At 38.5% G+C, this 12,545-nt stretch overlaps 1 protein-coding gene across 1 annotated transcript in view; it reads left to right on the top strand.

Annotated features, from left to right (window-relative positions):
* The window catches only part of LOC126248623 (probable C-mannosyltransferase DPY19L1), a 224,541-nt gene that overhangs the window by 97,626 nt on the left and 114,370 nt on the right, over window positions 1-12,545 (top strand). Inside the window, exon 7 of the mRNA XM_049949793.1 lies at window positions 9,340-9,492. Within this exon, the coding sequence (XP_049805750.1) occupies window positions 9,340-9,492 (153 nt within the window). The remainder of the gene's footprint in view (window positions 1-9,339; window positions 9,493-12,545) is intronic.

Below are 12,545 nucleotides of genomic sequence, written 5' to 3'. Positions count from 1 at the left end.
TGTATGAGCTGTTTTCTTTACAGAGATATAATTTAAAACAGTTACACACTGCTCCACTAATACCCTGATTCTGAATCTTACTAGGTAATTTATCATGATTGATGGTATTGAAGGCTTTTGATAAATCTAGGAATATGCTCAAGGTATGTTTCTTTCTGCCTGTCTAGGTATGTTTCTGTCTGTAGCATTTCACACAGAGAAGAAAATGTCGCTATTTCAGGTGAATGATTTTTTTTCTAAAACCATGCTCTTATTCTCTTAGTATTTTATATTTATTTGAGAAATTAGACAGTTATAAAAATGGTTTTGCTAGGATTTTTGAAAATACAGACAATAGAGAAACAGGTCTTTAATTTGATAATTTTTAAGTATGTTGGAAAGTTCCCAGTGGAGGAGGACAGGTTTACAAGATAAGTTATGTCTGCACATTTTTTACAACATAATATGGTATATGACCTATTTTTGGTGGAGTGTTTGGCTTTTAGTAACTTCATTTCTTCCTGTACATCCTGTATACTTGTGTTCAATTTTTGATGTCAAGGGTGTGTGGTGCTTATGTGTGACATTTTGCACAATAAGTTTTTCTGCTACATTTAAAAAATGCTGATAGTTTCGAATTTTCTTACAATTGTATATTATTAATTTTAATTTTGTTGCTTGCTGTTTCTTTCTTTGCAGCATTCCAAACAGCTTTCTTTTTATTGGATGTATTTCTTATGCATCTATCATTTTTCAGTGTTTTTGCACTTTTTGCTAGCTTTGTGAATCTTGTTTTATAGTTTTTAAAATACCTATCAAATTCAGGTGTTGTGTGACCCTTTTTAGTAATTTTGTACAGGAATTGTTTCTGTGCACATTATTTTATAATACCTGGAGTGATCCATTTGTTTGTGTGAGAGATTTTTGACTTGCTGATTTTAAGTCGAAATGCTACATCAAAATAATATTTAATTGTATCAACGAAGATATTGAATTTCTCATATGTATTCTCAGTACCATAAATTTATTCTTGTGGCTCCTTTTAAAATTGAAAAAAATCTAAATATTTTGATTTCCTAATTATTGTAAGTTCTGCTCTAATATATACTTGTCAATTTGGTAACATTTTCACTTTCAGTGTGAAAAAATTTGATTTGGCCATAGGGGTCTCAAAATTCAGTCCTTACTATTTCTGCTTTGTAATTTTGTTGAGTAGAGTTAAGTATTATTTGACCTAGTGTGAACTTTGTATAACAAGTTTTTCATGTGGGCAGTGTATTGCAATTTTTAAGTTACCAAAGACTAAGAGATTCAATAACTCTGGTCTTACTTTATAGGGTTTGCTAAAGTCTATATCGAAAATACCACAGATCATCGGGATAGTTTGCTTGTTTCATTCCATTTGAATTAATGTGTTGGAGAAAGTTTTTTTTATGCCTCCATAAGGAGATCTGTACAGGCATACTACAACTGTTGGGACTGATCGTAATTCTGTGGCTGATATTTCAATATCCTTTTCGCTATTTAATTTCTTTAGTTGTTTTAGATGTTTGTAAGCTAGTCCTTGTTGAAAAATATGCAGTTTTACCATACTGGAGTTGCTGCTAATTCATAGTTTATGTCACTGTTTTTAATGCATCCTCTGTTAACAAGAGCTAATTCAAAGTATGGAAGTATCAGTTAACTCTTTTGAAAGCATTAGTTAAAATTCTGTTAACTTATTCCTTAGGGACAGAATGTTCTGATGGAAATATAATAAGGATCCACTTACTCTTATTCCTCATTAAATCTCTCTAGTAGGTGACCTAATGAACTGAGGGCTAGAGCTCGTTCATTTTTTGTATGCTTATTTGTATGAGGGTTGTTCAATAAGAAATGCAATCACGCCTTTTTTTTGCTTAGCCAATTTTGGTTGAAAAAATGCGGAATTTGTTGTGGTACGTCATGGAATATTCACGCTTCAGCCCCTGTGGTTTCATGGATTTCCAGCTGGTGGTGGTGCTATACATAGCCTTCAAAACATCATCTGTAATAGAGGTGTGTTCCAAGCAGAAAGCTGTCAGTTTCTTTTGGCAGAAAATCAGGTCATCGAAGATATTCATAGGTGCTTGCAGGATGTCTACGAAGACCTGACAGTGAACAAAAGTACGGTAAGTCGCTAGGCAAGGTGTCTGTCATCATTGAAACAAGATCATGCAAACTTGTCCACTCTCCCACATGCTGGCCAGCTGCACACACCCTCAAGAATTCAAGGAAATGATTGTGTATTCATCACCACAGAATGCAAATGAACTACTTCTCAATGACAATACAAGGCCTCACACAAGTCTGTGCACCTGAGAGGAGCTCACAAAACTTCATTGGACTGTTCTTCCTCATCCACACTACAGTCCAGATCTCACACCTTCTGATTTCCATCTGTTTGGCCCAATGAAGGATGCACTTCGTGGAAAGCAGTACGTGCTCCATGGGGAGTTTATTGATCCAGCAAGACATTGACAAGTAGAGTGCACCCATCTGCAGGTGGTCGCTCATGTCGGCACCAATGATGTGTGTCGCTATGGATCGGAGGAAATCCTCTCTGGCTTCCGGCGGCTATCTGATTTGGTGAAGACTGCCAGTCTCGCTAGCAGGATGAAAACAGAGCTCACCATCTGCAGCATCGTCGACAGGGCTGACTGCGGACCTTTGGTACAGAGCCGAGTGGAGGGTCTGAATCAGAGGCTGAGACGGTTCTGCTTCCGTGTGGGCTGCAGATTCCTCGACTTGCGCCATAGGGTGGTGGGGTTTCGGGTTCCGCTGGATAGGTCAGGAGTCCACTACACGCAACAAGCGGCTACACGGGTAGCAGGGGTTGTGTGGCGTGGGTTGGGCGGTTTTTTAGGTTAGATGGCCTTGGGCAAGTACAGAAAGGGCAACAGCCTCAAAGGGTGTGGGGCAAAGTCAGGACATGTGGGGACCAAGCAGCAATCGGTATTGTAATTGTAAACTGTCGAAGCTGCTTTGGTAAAGTACCGGAACTTCAAGCGCTGATAGAAAGCACCGAAGCTGAAATCGTTATAGGTACAGAAAGCTGGCTGAAGCCAGAGATAAATTCTGCCGAAATTTTTACAAAGGTACAGACAGTGTTTAGAAAGGATAGATTGCATGCAACCGGTGGTGGAGTGTTCGTCGCTGTTAGTAGTAGTTTATCCTGTAGTGAAGTAGAAGTGGATAGTTCCTGTGAATTATTATGGGTGGAGGTTACACTCAACAACCGAGCTAGGTTAATAATTGGCTCCTTTTACCGACCTCCCGACTCAGCAGCATTAGTGGCAGAACAACTGAGAGAAAATTTGGAATACATTTCACATAAATTTTCTCAGCATGTTATAGTCTTAGGTGGAGATTTCAATTTATCAGATATAGACTGGGACACTCAGATGTTTAGGACGGGTGGTAGGGACAGAGCATCGAGTGACATTATACTGAGTGCACTATCCAAAAATTACCTCGAGCAATTAAACAGAGAACCGACTCGTGGAGATAACATCTTGGACCTACTGATAACAAACAGACCCGAACTTTTCGACTCCGTAAGTGCAGAACAGGGAATCAGTGATCATAAGGCCGTTGCAGCATCCCTGAATATGGAAGTTAATAGGAATATAAAAAAAGGAAGGAAGGTTTATCTGTTTAGCAAGAGTAATAGGAGGCAGATTTCAGACTACCTAACAGATCAAAATGAAAATTTCTGCTCCGACACTGACATTGTTGAGTGTCTATGGAAAAAGTTCAAGGCAATCATAAAATGCGTTTTAGACAGGTACGTGCCGAGTAAAACTGTGAGGGACGGGAAAAACCCACCGTGGTACAACAACGAAGTTAGGAAACTACTGCGAAAGCAAAGAGAGCTTCACTCCACGTTTAAACGCAGCCATAACCTCTCAGACAAACAGAAGCTAAACGATGTCAGAGTTAGCGTAAGGAGGGCTATGCGTGAAGCGTTCAGTGAATTCGAAAGTAAAATTCTATGTACCGACTTGACAGAAAATCCTCGGAAGTTCTGGTCTTACGTTAAATCAGTAGGTGGCTCGAAACAGCATATCCAGACACTCCGGGATGATGATGGCATTGAAACAGAGGATGACACGCGTAAAGCTGAAATACTAAACACCTTTTTCCAAAGCTGAAATACTAAACACCTTTTTCCAAAGCTGTTTCACAGAGGAAGACCGCACTGCAGTTCCTTCTCTAAATCCTCGCACAAACGAAAAAATGGCTGACATCGAAATTAGTGTCCAAGGAATAGAAAAGCAACTGGAATCACTCAACAGAGGAAAGTCCACTGGACCTGACGGGATACCAATTCGATTCTACACAGAATACGCGAAAGAACTTGCCCCCCTTCTAACAGCCGTGTACCGCAAGTCTCTAGAGGAACGGAAGGTTCCAAATGACTGGAAAAGAGCACAGGTAGTCCCAGTCTTCAAGAAGGGTCGTCGAGAAGATGCGCAAAACTATAGACCTATATCTCTGACGTCGATCTGTTGTAGAATTTTAGAACATGTTTTTTGCTCGAGTATCATGTCGATTGTGGAAACCCAAAATCTACTATGTAGGAATCAACATGGATTCAGGAAACAGCGATCGTGTGAGACCCAACTCGCTTTATTTGTTCATGAGACCCAGAAAATATTAGATACAGGCTCCCAGGTAGATGCTATTTTTCTTGACTTCTGGAAGGCGTTCGATACAGTTCCGCACTGTCGCCTGATAAACAAAGTAAGAGCCTACGGAATATCAGACCAGCTGTGTGGCTGGATTGAAGAGTTCTTAGCAAACAGAACACAGCATGTTGTTATCAATGGAGAGACGTCTACAGACGTTAAAGTAACCTCTGGCGTGCCACAGGGGAGTGTTATGGGACCATTGCTTTTCACAATATATATAAATGACCTAGTAGATAGTGTCGGAAGTTCCATGCGGCTTTTCGCAGATGATGCTGTAGTATACAGAGAAGTTGCAGCATTAGAAAATTGTAGCGAAATGCAGGAAGATCTGCAGCGGATAGGCACTTGGTGCAGGGAGTGGCAACTGACCCTTAACATAGACAAATGTAATGTATTGCGAATACATAGAAAGAAGGATCCTTTATTGTATGATTATATGATAGCGGAACAAACACTGGTAGCAGTTACTTCTGTAAAATATCTGGGAGTATGCGTGCGGAACGATTTGAAGTGGAATGATCATATAAAATTAATTGTTGGTAAGGCGGGTACCAGGTTGAGATTCATTGGGAGAGTCCTTAGAAAATGTAGTCCATCAACAAAGGAGGTGGCTTACAAAACACTCGTTCGACCTATACTTGAGTATTGCTCATCAGTGTGGGATCCGTACCAGATCGGGTTGACGAAGGAGATAGAGAAGATCCAAAGAAGAGCGGCGTGTTTCGTCACAGGGTTATTTGGTAACCGCGATAGCGTTACGGAGATGTTTAACAAACTCATGTGGCAGACTCTGCAAGAGAGGCACTCTGCATCGCGGTGTAGCTTGCTCGCCAGGTTTCGAGAGGGTGCGTTTCTGGATGAGGTATCGAATATATTGCTTCCCCCTACTTATACCTCCCGATGAGATCACGAATGTAAAATTAGAGAGATTAGAGCGCGCACGGAGGCTTTCAGACAGTCGTTCTTCCCGCGAACCATACGCGACTGGAACAGGAAAGGGAGGTAATGACAGTGGCACGTAAAGTGCCCTCCGCCACACACCGTTGGGTGGCTTGCGGAGTATAAATGTAGATGTAGATGTAGTGGCACTATGTGGTCACGTAGTCTCTCCCAGTAAGGTGATACAAGGCCTTTGCATTGAACGAAGATTACGTTGAAAAATAAGGAAATGCATACACATCTGCCAATACTTTACTGCAAATTAAATTTTAAAGCCTAAATTTTCCAAATGCAATACATTTTACGCGAGGCACTTATTCATAAAGAATTTATTAAGATCCAAAAATGCTGCCTCAAAAGTATCACATTGTTCCCCAGTCATTTATCCTGTCTATGTCCGCAGCTCGTGGTCGTGCGGTAGCGTTCTCTCTTCCCGTGCCCGGGTTCGATTCCCGGCGAGGTCAGGGATTTTCTCTACCTCATGATGACTGGGTGTTGTGTGACGTTCTTAGGTTAGTTAGGTTTAAGTATTTCTAAGTTCTAGGGGACTCATGACCATAGATGTTAAGTCCCATAGTGCTCAGAGCCATTTGAACCATTTATTCTGTCTATATAAGCTTTGCTCACTGATTTGCTGTGCGTAATTCCACTGTCACTATTTTGGATTTGGGATAGACATTTTTGGCTGGTTTTTATATTTCATGGTCTCACTTTTAAAGTAGCTCCAAAGAGAATTCGTCCCCATATGCATAGACATCTTTGTATATTTCAAGGCGGACTGTTGGTCTAACCTTCTTTGAGTTTTGTCTGACACTCCAAAAATTTTTCAGGTGAAACTTCCTGGCAGATTAAAACTGTGTGCCAGACCGAGACTCAAACTCGGGACCTTTGCCTTTCGCAGGCAAGTGCTCTACCAACTGAGCTACCCAAGCACGACTCACGCCTCGTTCTCACAGCTTTACTTCTGCCAGTACCTCGTCTCCTACCTTCCATTCATTTTTCAGGTGTTTATTCATCTGATGTGTCCTGATGTGAGATAATACATTGATTTTACAGTTTGGGACATTGATGTTTTTCATAAGCGAATCTGCAGCTGAGGAACTCATTTTTGACGAACTGTTTCTCTTCATAATTATTGGTCCTATTTATGTTTCTTACTTTAGTTCATTTGTATGTGTGTGTTGATGTCACATGTACTCGGTCCTAGTTGTTCATGGGATATTTTTATCCAGTGCGAAATTGGTTAGTGATTTGTTGTGCTGTGGTCAATCTGTTTGCTATAACAATTCGTGATGACGTTAGACATTGCCTCTTCATCACTACATTGCTGCCCTCAGCAGATGACTGCCAGCATAGATTTCCCCCAAATCGAGGTACTCGTGGGTCACCCTTGAAATGCCAGTGAAAAATCCAGTGCTTGCACAACATTGACTTATAGGTGTCCCATGCATCAGGCACCCACACTTGTAGTGTGATGTGAAGTGATGATCCCCCTCATCTTACCACTTGTGTGTCACACTAAACCAAAAACAAGGTTTAATGATATCCCATTCACATGACACACAAAACTGTTCCATTAATTGTGACCAAACAACTCTCTCCCCAACTCTGCAGTTATTCTTGATTCCAGTATAACACTCTAATAATACATTTTAAACATGGCTGTTACTCAGCAGCCATATACTAGTTTTAACATAGGATTCTACCGGCAACTGTTTGCAACTGTTTGGTACATTGACCTAGGTTTCAGCACCTACTACGCGCGTCCTCATCAGAATGAAATATTGATAAACTGTAAAATTACATTGCAAAAAAGCAATGTACCAATTTTAGAGCAGCTATACTCAAGTCAAAAATAAAATAAAACATTCCAGCCTGTGCCACATGGCAAGACACCTTCAGTAGGTGTTGAAACATAGATCAGTGTACCAAACAGTAATTTGCAACCAGTTGGCTGTATAATCCTATGCTGAAACACACTAATAATGATAAAAATCTTGCCACTGACATACTGCACTTTGAGATCTGTAAATAAGTAAATATAGCACACATTTCAATGCGACATGTATGTAAATTTCCACGATGAAACTTCGTCTTGAAACCTGGCAGAAAATCCAAAGAGATTCTGGTGGTATGTAAAGTATGCTAATGGCAAGACACAGTTAGTTTCTTCTCTGCACAATAGAAATGGAAATACTATCGATGATAGTGCCACTAAAGCAAAGTTACTGGACATGGTTTTCTGAAATATCTTCACCAAAGAAGAAAAGTAAATATCCCCAAATTCAAATCAAGAATGACTGCCAACGGGAGAATTTAGATGTAAATATCCTCAGAGGAGTGAAGCAACTTACATCACTTAATAAAAGCAAGACTTCCAGTTCGTATTGTATACTAACTAGGTTCACTCGCTCGACGAAAGATCCATACCCAAAGACTTGAAAGTTGCACAGGTCACATCAGTATTCAAGAAATGCAGTAGGAGTAATCCACTAAATTACAGGCCCATATCATTGATGCTGACATGCACAGAGTTTTGGAACATATATTGTACTCGAACATTATGAATTATCTCAAAGAGAACAGTCTGTTGACACATAGTCAACCCAAAGCATCACAGTTTGTAGTAATTGATGGAAAGTTATCAAGTGAAACAGAAGTTATAAATGATTTAGGAGACAATCTCAGCAGCCATCTTAGGTTGTTTGCCGATGATACTGTCATTTATCATCTAGTGAAGTCATCAGCAGGTCAAAACCAATTGCAAAATGATTTAGATAAGATATCTGTACAGTGTGAAAATTGGCAATTGACCCTAAATAATGAAAGTGTGAGGTCATCCACATGAGTGCTAAAAGGAAATTTGTTACATGGTAGATCAATCAAATCTAAAGGCCGTAAATTCAACTAAATACCTTGGAAGTACAATTACTCACAACTTACATTGGAAAGAACACATAGAAAATGTTGTGAGGAAGGTAAACCAAAGACTGTGTTTTATTGGCAGAACACTTAGAAAATGCAACAGATGAGCTAAAGAGACTGCCTACACAATACTGCCTACACAATGCTTGTCCACCCTCTGTTGGAGTACTGCTGCACAATGTGGGATCCTTAACAGATAGGATTAACAAAGTAAATCGAGAAAATTCAAAGAAGGGCAGCACATTTTGTATTGTTGAGAAATAGGGGAGAAAGTGTAATGAGCATGATACAGGCCTTGGGCTGGACATCACTAAAACAAAGGCATTTCTCATTGCAGCAGGATATTTTCACTAAATTTCAATCACCAACTTTCTCCTCTGAATGCAAAAATATATTGTATATGCTTACCTACATAAGGAGAAATGATTCATCATAATAAAATAGGGAAATCAGAGCTTACACAAAAAGATATAGGTGTTTGTTTCTTCCATGGGCTGTTCAAGAGTGGAATAACAGCAAATTATTGTGAAGGTGGTACAATGAAGCCTCATCCAGGCACTTAAGTGTGATTTACAGAGTAGCCATGTTGATGTAGATAAAATGTTTTCATTGATATTTATATAATTCTTGAATAATGACTAAAGGGAAGAAATGGATATTAAGGCAGACGTAATTAGTTTTAGCTTATTTTGTAAGTCTTTTTATAGCATGTACTAGTCCTTGCACATTTTGGTATTGTTGGTTCATCATATAGTAATTTATTTTTCTTATTCCACTCATTTAGGTTTGGCTCATAACCTTTTTGACTTGGATTTCTCTAACAACCTGGCAGTTTGCACAGTTTGTGCTCTGTACACAGACAATAGCAATCTATTTTATGCATACTGCAGGTCTGACAGACAGGAAAACTGTTCTCATGATTCTTCGGGGGCTGATTGTAAGTATTGTGAACTCTATATGAGCAAGAAGATAAAAAAAATATGTAATTAATTAGTCTGTCAAGTCTATCTGTCATGTGTACTCAATATTGGCCTTGAAATTGTATTTTCATCTACTTTCTTGAAGTATCATGGTATTGAATAGTACATAATTAAGGCACTTGAGTTGAGTTTCAGAGCAAGCAAAAAGTGTAGCTGTTGCAAAATTTGGAAAAATGTTTGGAATAACTTTGACATGCAATTTTAAAACATTGGATTTCACATAATGGGCTATGGACATACATCCTTTCTTCATTGAGGGCATAATGAAAGTGCCGTAAAAACTGTCTTAAATGATTTTCTATTAGGAACATTTGACTACCTACTGACATAAGGGATGGGAGATTATAAACAGTATTGAAATTATAACTTAAGATAGCTGTAAGATCGTATTACAGGCATGCAAATGAAAACAAGCCAGACACCAGGATATCTTGTTCCTGATTTATCATATCAAAAATAATCTTCATAATTGTCATTGCACTTCTCTCATACAGATACAAGAGAGTGAAGCCACTGGTGAAGACACAATAGCAGTTATTCTCATCCAGCTTAAAATAAATGTCGAAGAATGCCTTTTCGGAGTTGATTCAGCTATAAAATTTACAATGTCAAATATAGACAGTGGAGGGATGAACAACAATCAATCACAAAATCTGTCATTCTTTTGCAACAGATCTAGACTTTTACATAGTCATGTCAGTGCTGAATTTCATAACAGGAGAACCAGGAACAAATATAAGATAGTTGACACCAAGTCTCTAGTGCAAATGCAAGCACCAGACAGCTATATACTATATAACAACAGGTGACATTAATCCAAAGTATCATGTAGTAAACAATATTGGGTGATGTAGAATATACAGGACTCTAACATGAACTAAAGTCGTTGTTTACGTGGTTAAATAGGAGGAAAATGTGATGTCAGAGATGTGTGGTGCCCTCTATTTAGGCACCAGTGAATAACTAAATAATAGTAAAATTATATCATTTTTTTAAAAAAAAGGTTTTTTATGTGCTGAACAATAAAACCACAAGTATTAGAATCTCTAAAAATTTCAGAAGAGTAAATTGTCAGCTATTAGTATAATAAACCTGAGTGAAAATTGGAAATATTAAGGAAATCACTAGAGGAACTTAAAGGAAACATTAGCCAAAGTTGAGGATGCATTATGAAGGCTATAACTATGCTATTAGAAGAATCTTATGAATTTAAGCAGGGAATAGCCAACAATGTTATAAAGGCCATTAAGAGAAATATGTGAAAGGAATGAGTTGATTGACACTTCTGCTGAATAGATAGTTTAAAGTCCTGTACAGTAAAAGAACCAAGTAAAAGAGCATTTACTGAAGGAGGAAACGTTAAAAAATATCTAAGCAGCTAATTCAGGCATTAAATAATAACAGTAAAGCAGAAATGGGTTGATTTTGAACAATACAGAAGGGATTAAAAATAACGTTTGGGAAAGACTGTGAAGGCTATGAACTATAATCCGTTCAATGTAATAATAAACCTGATGTAAACAAACACAAACACGATGATTGGTCAGAAGCCATAGCACACATACACTGGTGTTGTTATGCTCTTGGAAGTAGGTCCTACTTTTGTATTAGATATCTTATTACTAAGTTACGTTAAATGAAATTTTAAGATATTCAAATGTATTAACAGCCATCAACGTTTTTCTTAATCATGCTTTAGCTATATAGCTTTTATTTAAAAAATCTTGTACAGTCACAGCCTCTGCAGCATTTGGCTCTGATTGTCGTGCTGTCAATGCACAGTATAAAACTGACTGGGGCTGCTTTCTGTTCTGTAGTGAAACATGCACATGGAACATGCTGAGAAATAGGCAGTTCTTAGTGTTTTTTGTAAATTTATGGAAAAATGAAATGATTGTGTGGCATTTATTGGCCGGAATATCCCCTTGGGGGTTTGGCCGCCGTATTGGATAATCGGCTTTGAAGTTTACCCAGTGTTGTATATACTGCAGTATGAGACACATGCTCACGTTGGTCATGTAGCGCATTCGGTAGCGTAATTGAATGATATAGATGCAGTTGTTGTTGCGGTGGTTCAAATCTCCCCAACATTATATATTTTTCTCCTTCAATTTGAAATACCTACATCTCATAATTACAAAACTCATCATTATTTTTTTATGAATAATGCACGTCATCCTGTTTCTAATCACATATTGGATGCGGGATTCCTGTTTCCATTTCAAATACAAATTCTTAATTATCGATGTTTTATGAAAGGCTGTTTATAAATGTTGTTTAAATTAAGAAAACATAAGAATTTAATTTTTAAGGCAAAAATGAAAAACTAAATCCTCTTTATTTGGACTGTGTCAATCGTTTTATACCATAGAGGTAGATAAGTATCCCAGAAACATAAAAAACAATAATTTTCACAGCATCGACCACACGATACAAATGGTGCATTTTTATATTTGCTGCTGTACCATTACAATATGAACCCAACAGAACTGATCTGGAGCCAAGCTGCAGGATTTGGCCCGAGAAGTAACAAGACTGTTAAGGTGCCATATGTACTGGAACTAATGCACGCAGCTTTTTCACATGTCGCTGCCGAGTGCTGGCGGGATGTAGAATGGCTCGCCATAAAAGAAGAAGAGAAAATGCTGCGCCTGGTTGGCTTAGCAGATTCTGTTGTTGTTAGGCTCATTATCAATGTAGCAAGTGACACATCCAGAACTGAAATGTGTTGCTCGGATTCGGATAAGGAAGGAGCTAAGAGATTACCAGACAACTGACTGTAAGTAAATACGTTCAGTGGCTTCAATATTTAACTATACCGTGAAATCCTTCAATACTCTCTTACGTTACACACAGCGTATGCAGGAAAATTACGCTATGGTTAAGTCAGGAATGTTCATCATTCTTGTTTTTAATTACAGTAGTGTGTTAGCTAAAAACAATAACGTGTTGCAGTTTTCATCTGGCCATCTAAGGAGCATATTGTGGAAGATTTGCAGTGTGTTATTTC

Source organism: Schistocerca nitens, chromosome 3 (genome assembly GCF_023898315.1).
Source record: "Schistocerca nitens isolate TAMUIC-IGC-003100 chromosome 3, iqSchNite1.1, whole genome shotgun sequence".
Taxonomy (NCBI): Eukaryota; Metazoa; Arthropoda; class Insecta; order Orthoptera; family Acrididae; genus Schistocerca; species Schistocerca nitens.
Note: the sequence above shows the minus strand (reverse complement) of the source record. Positions and strands in the feature narration are given on the sequence as shown.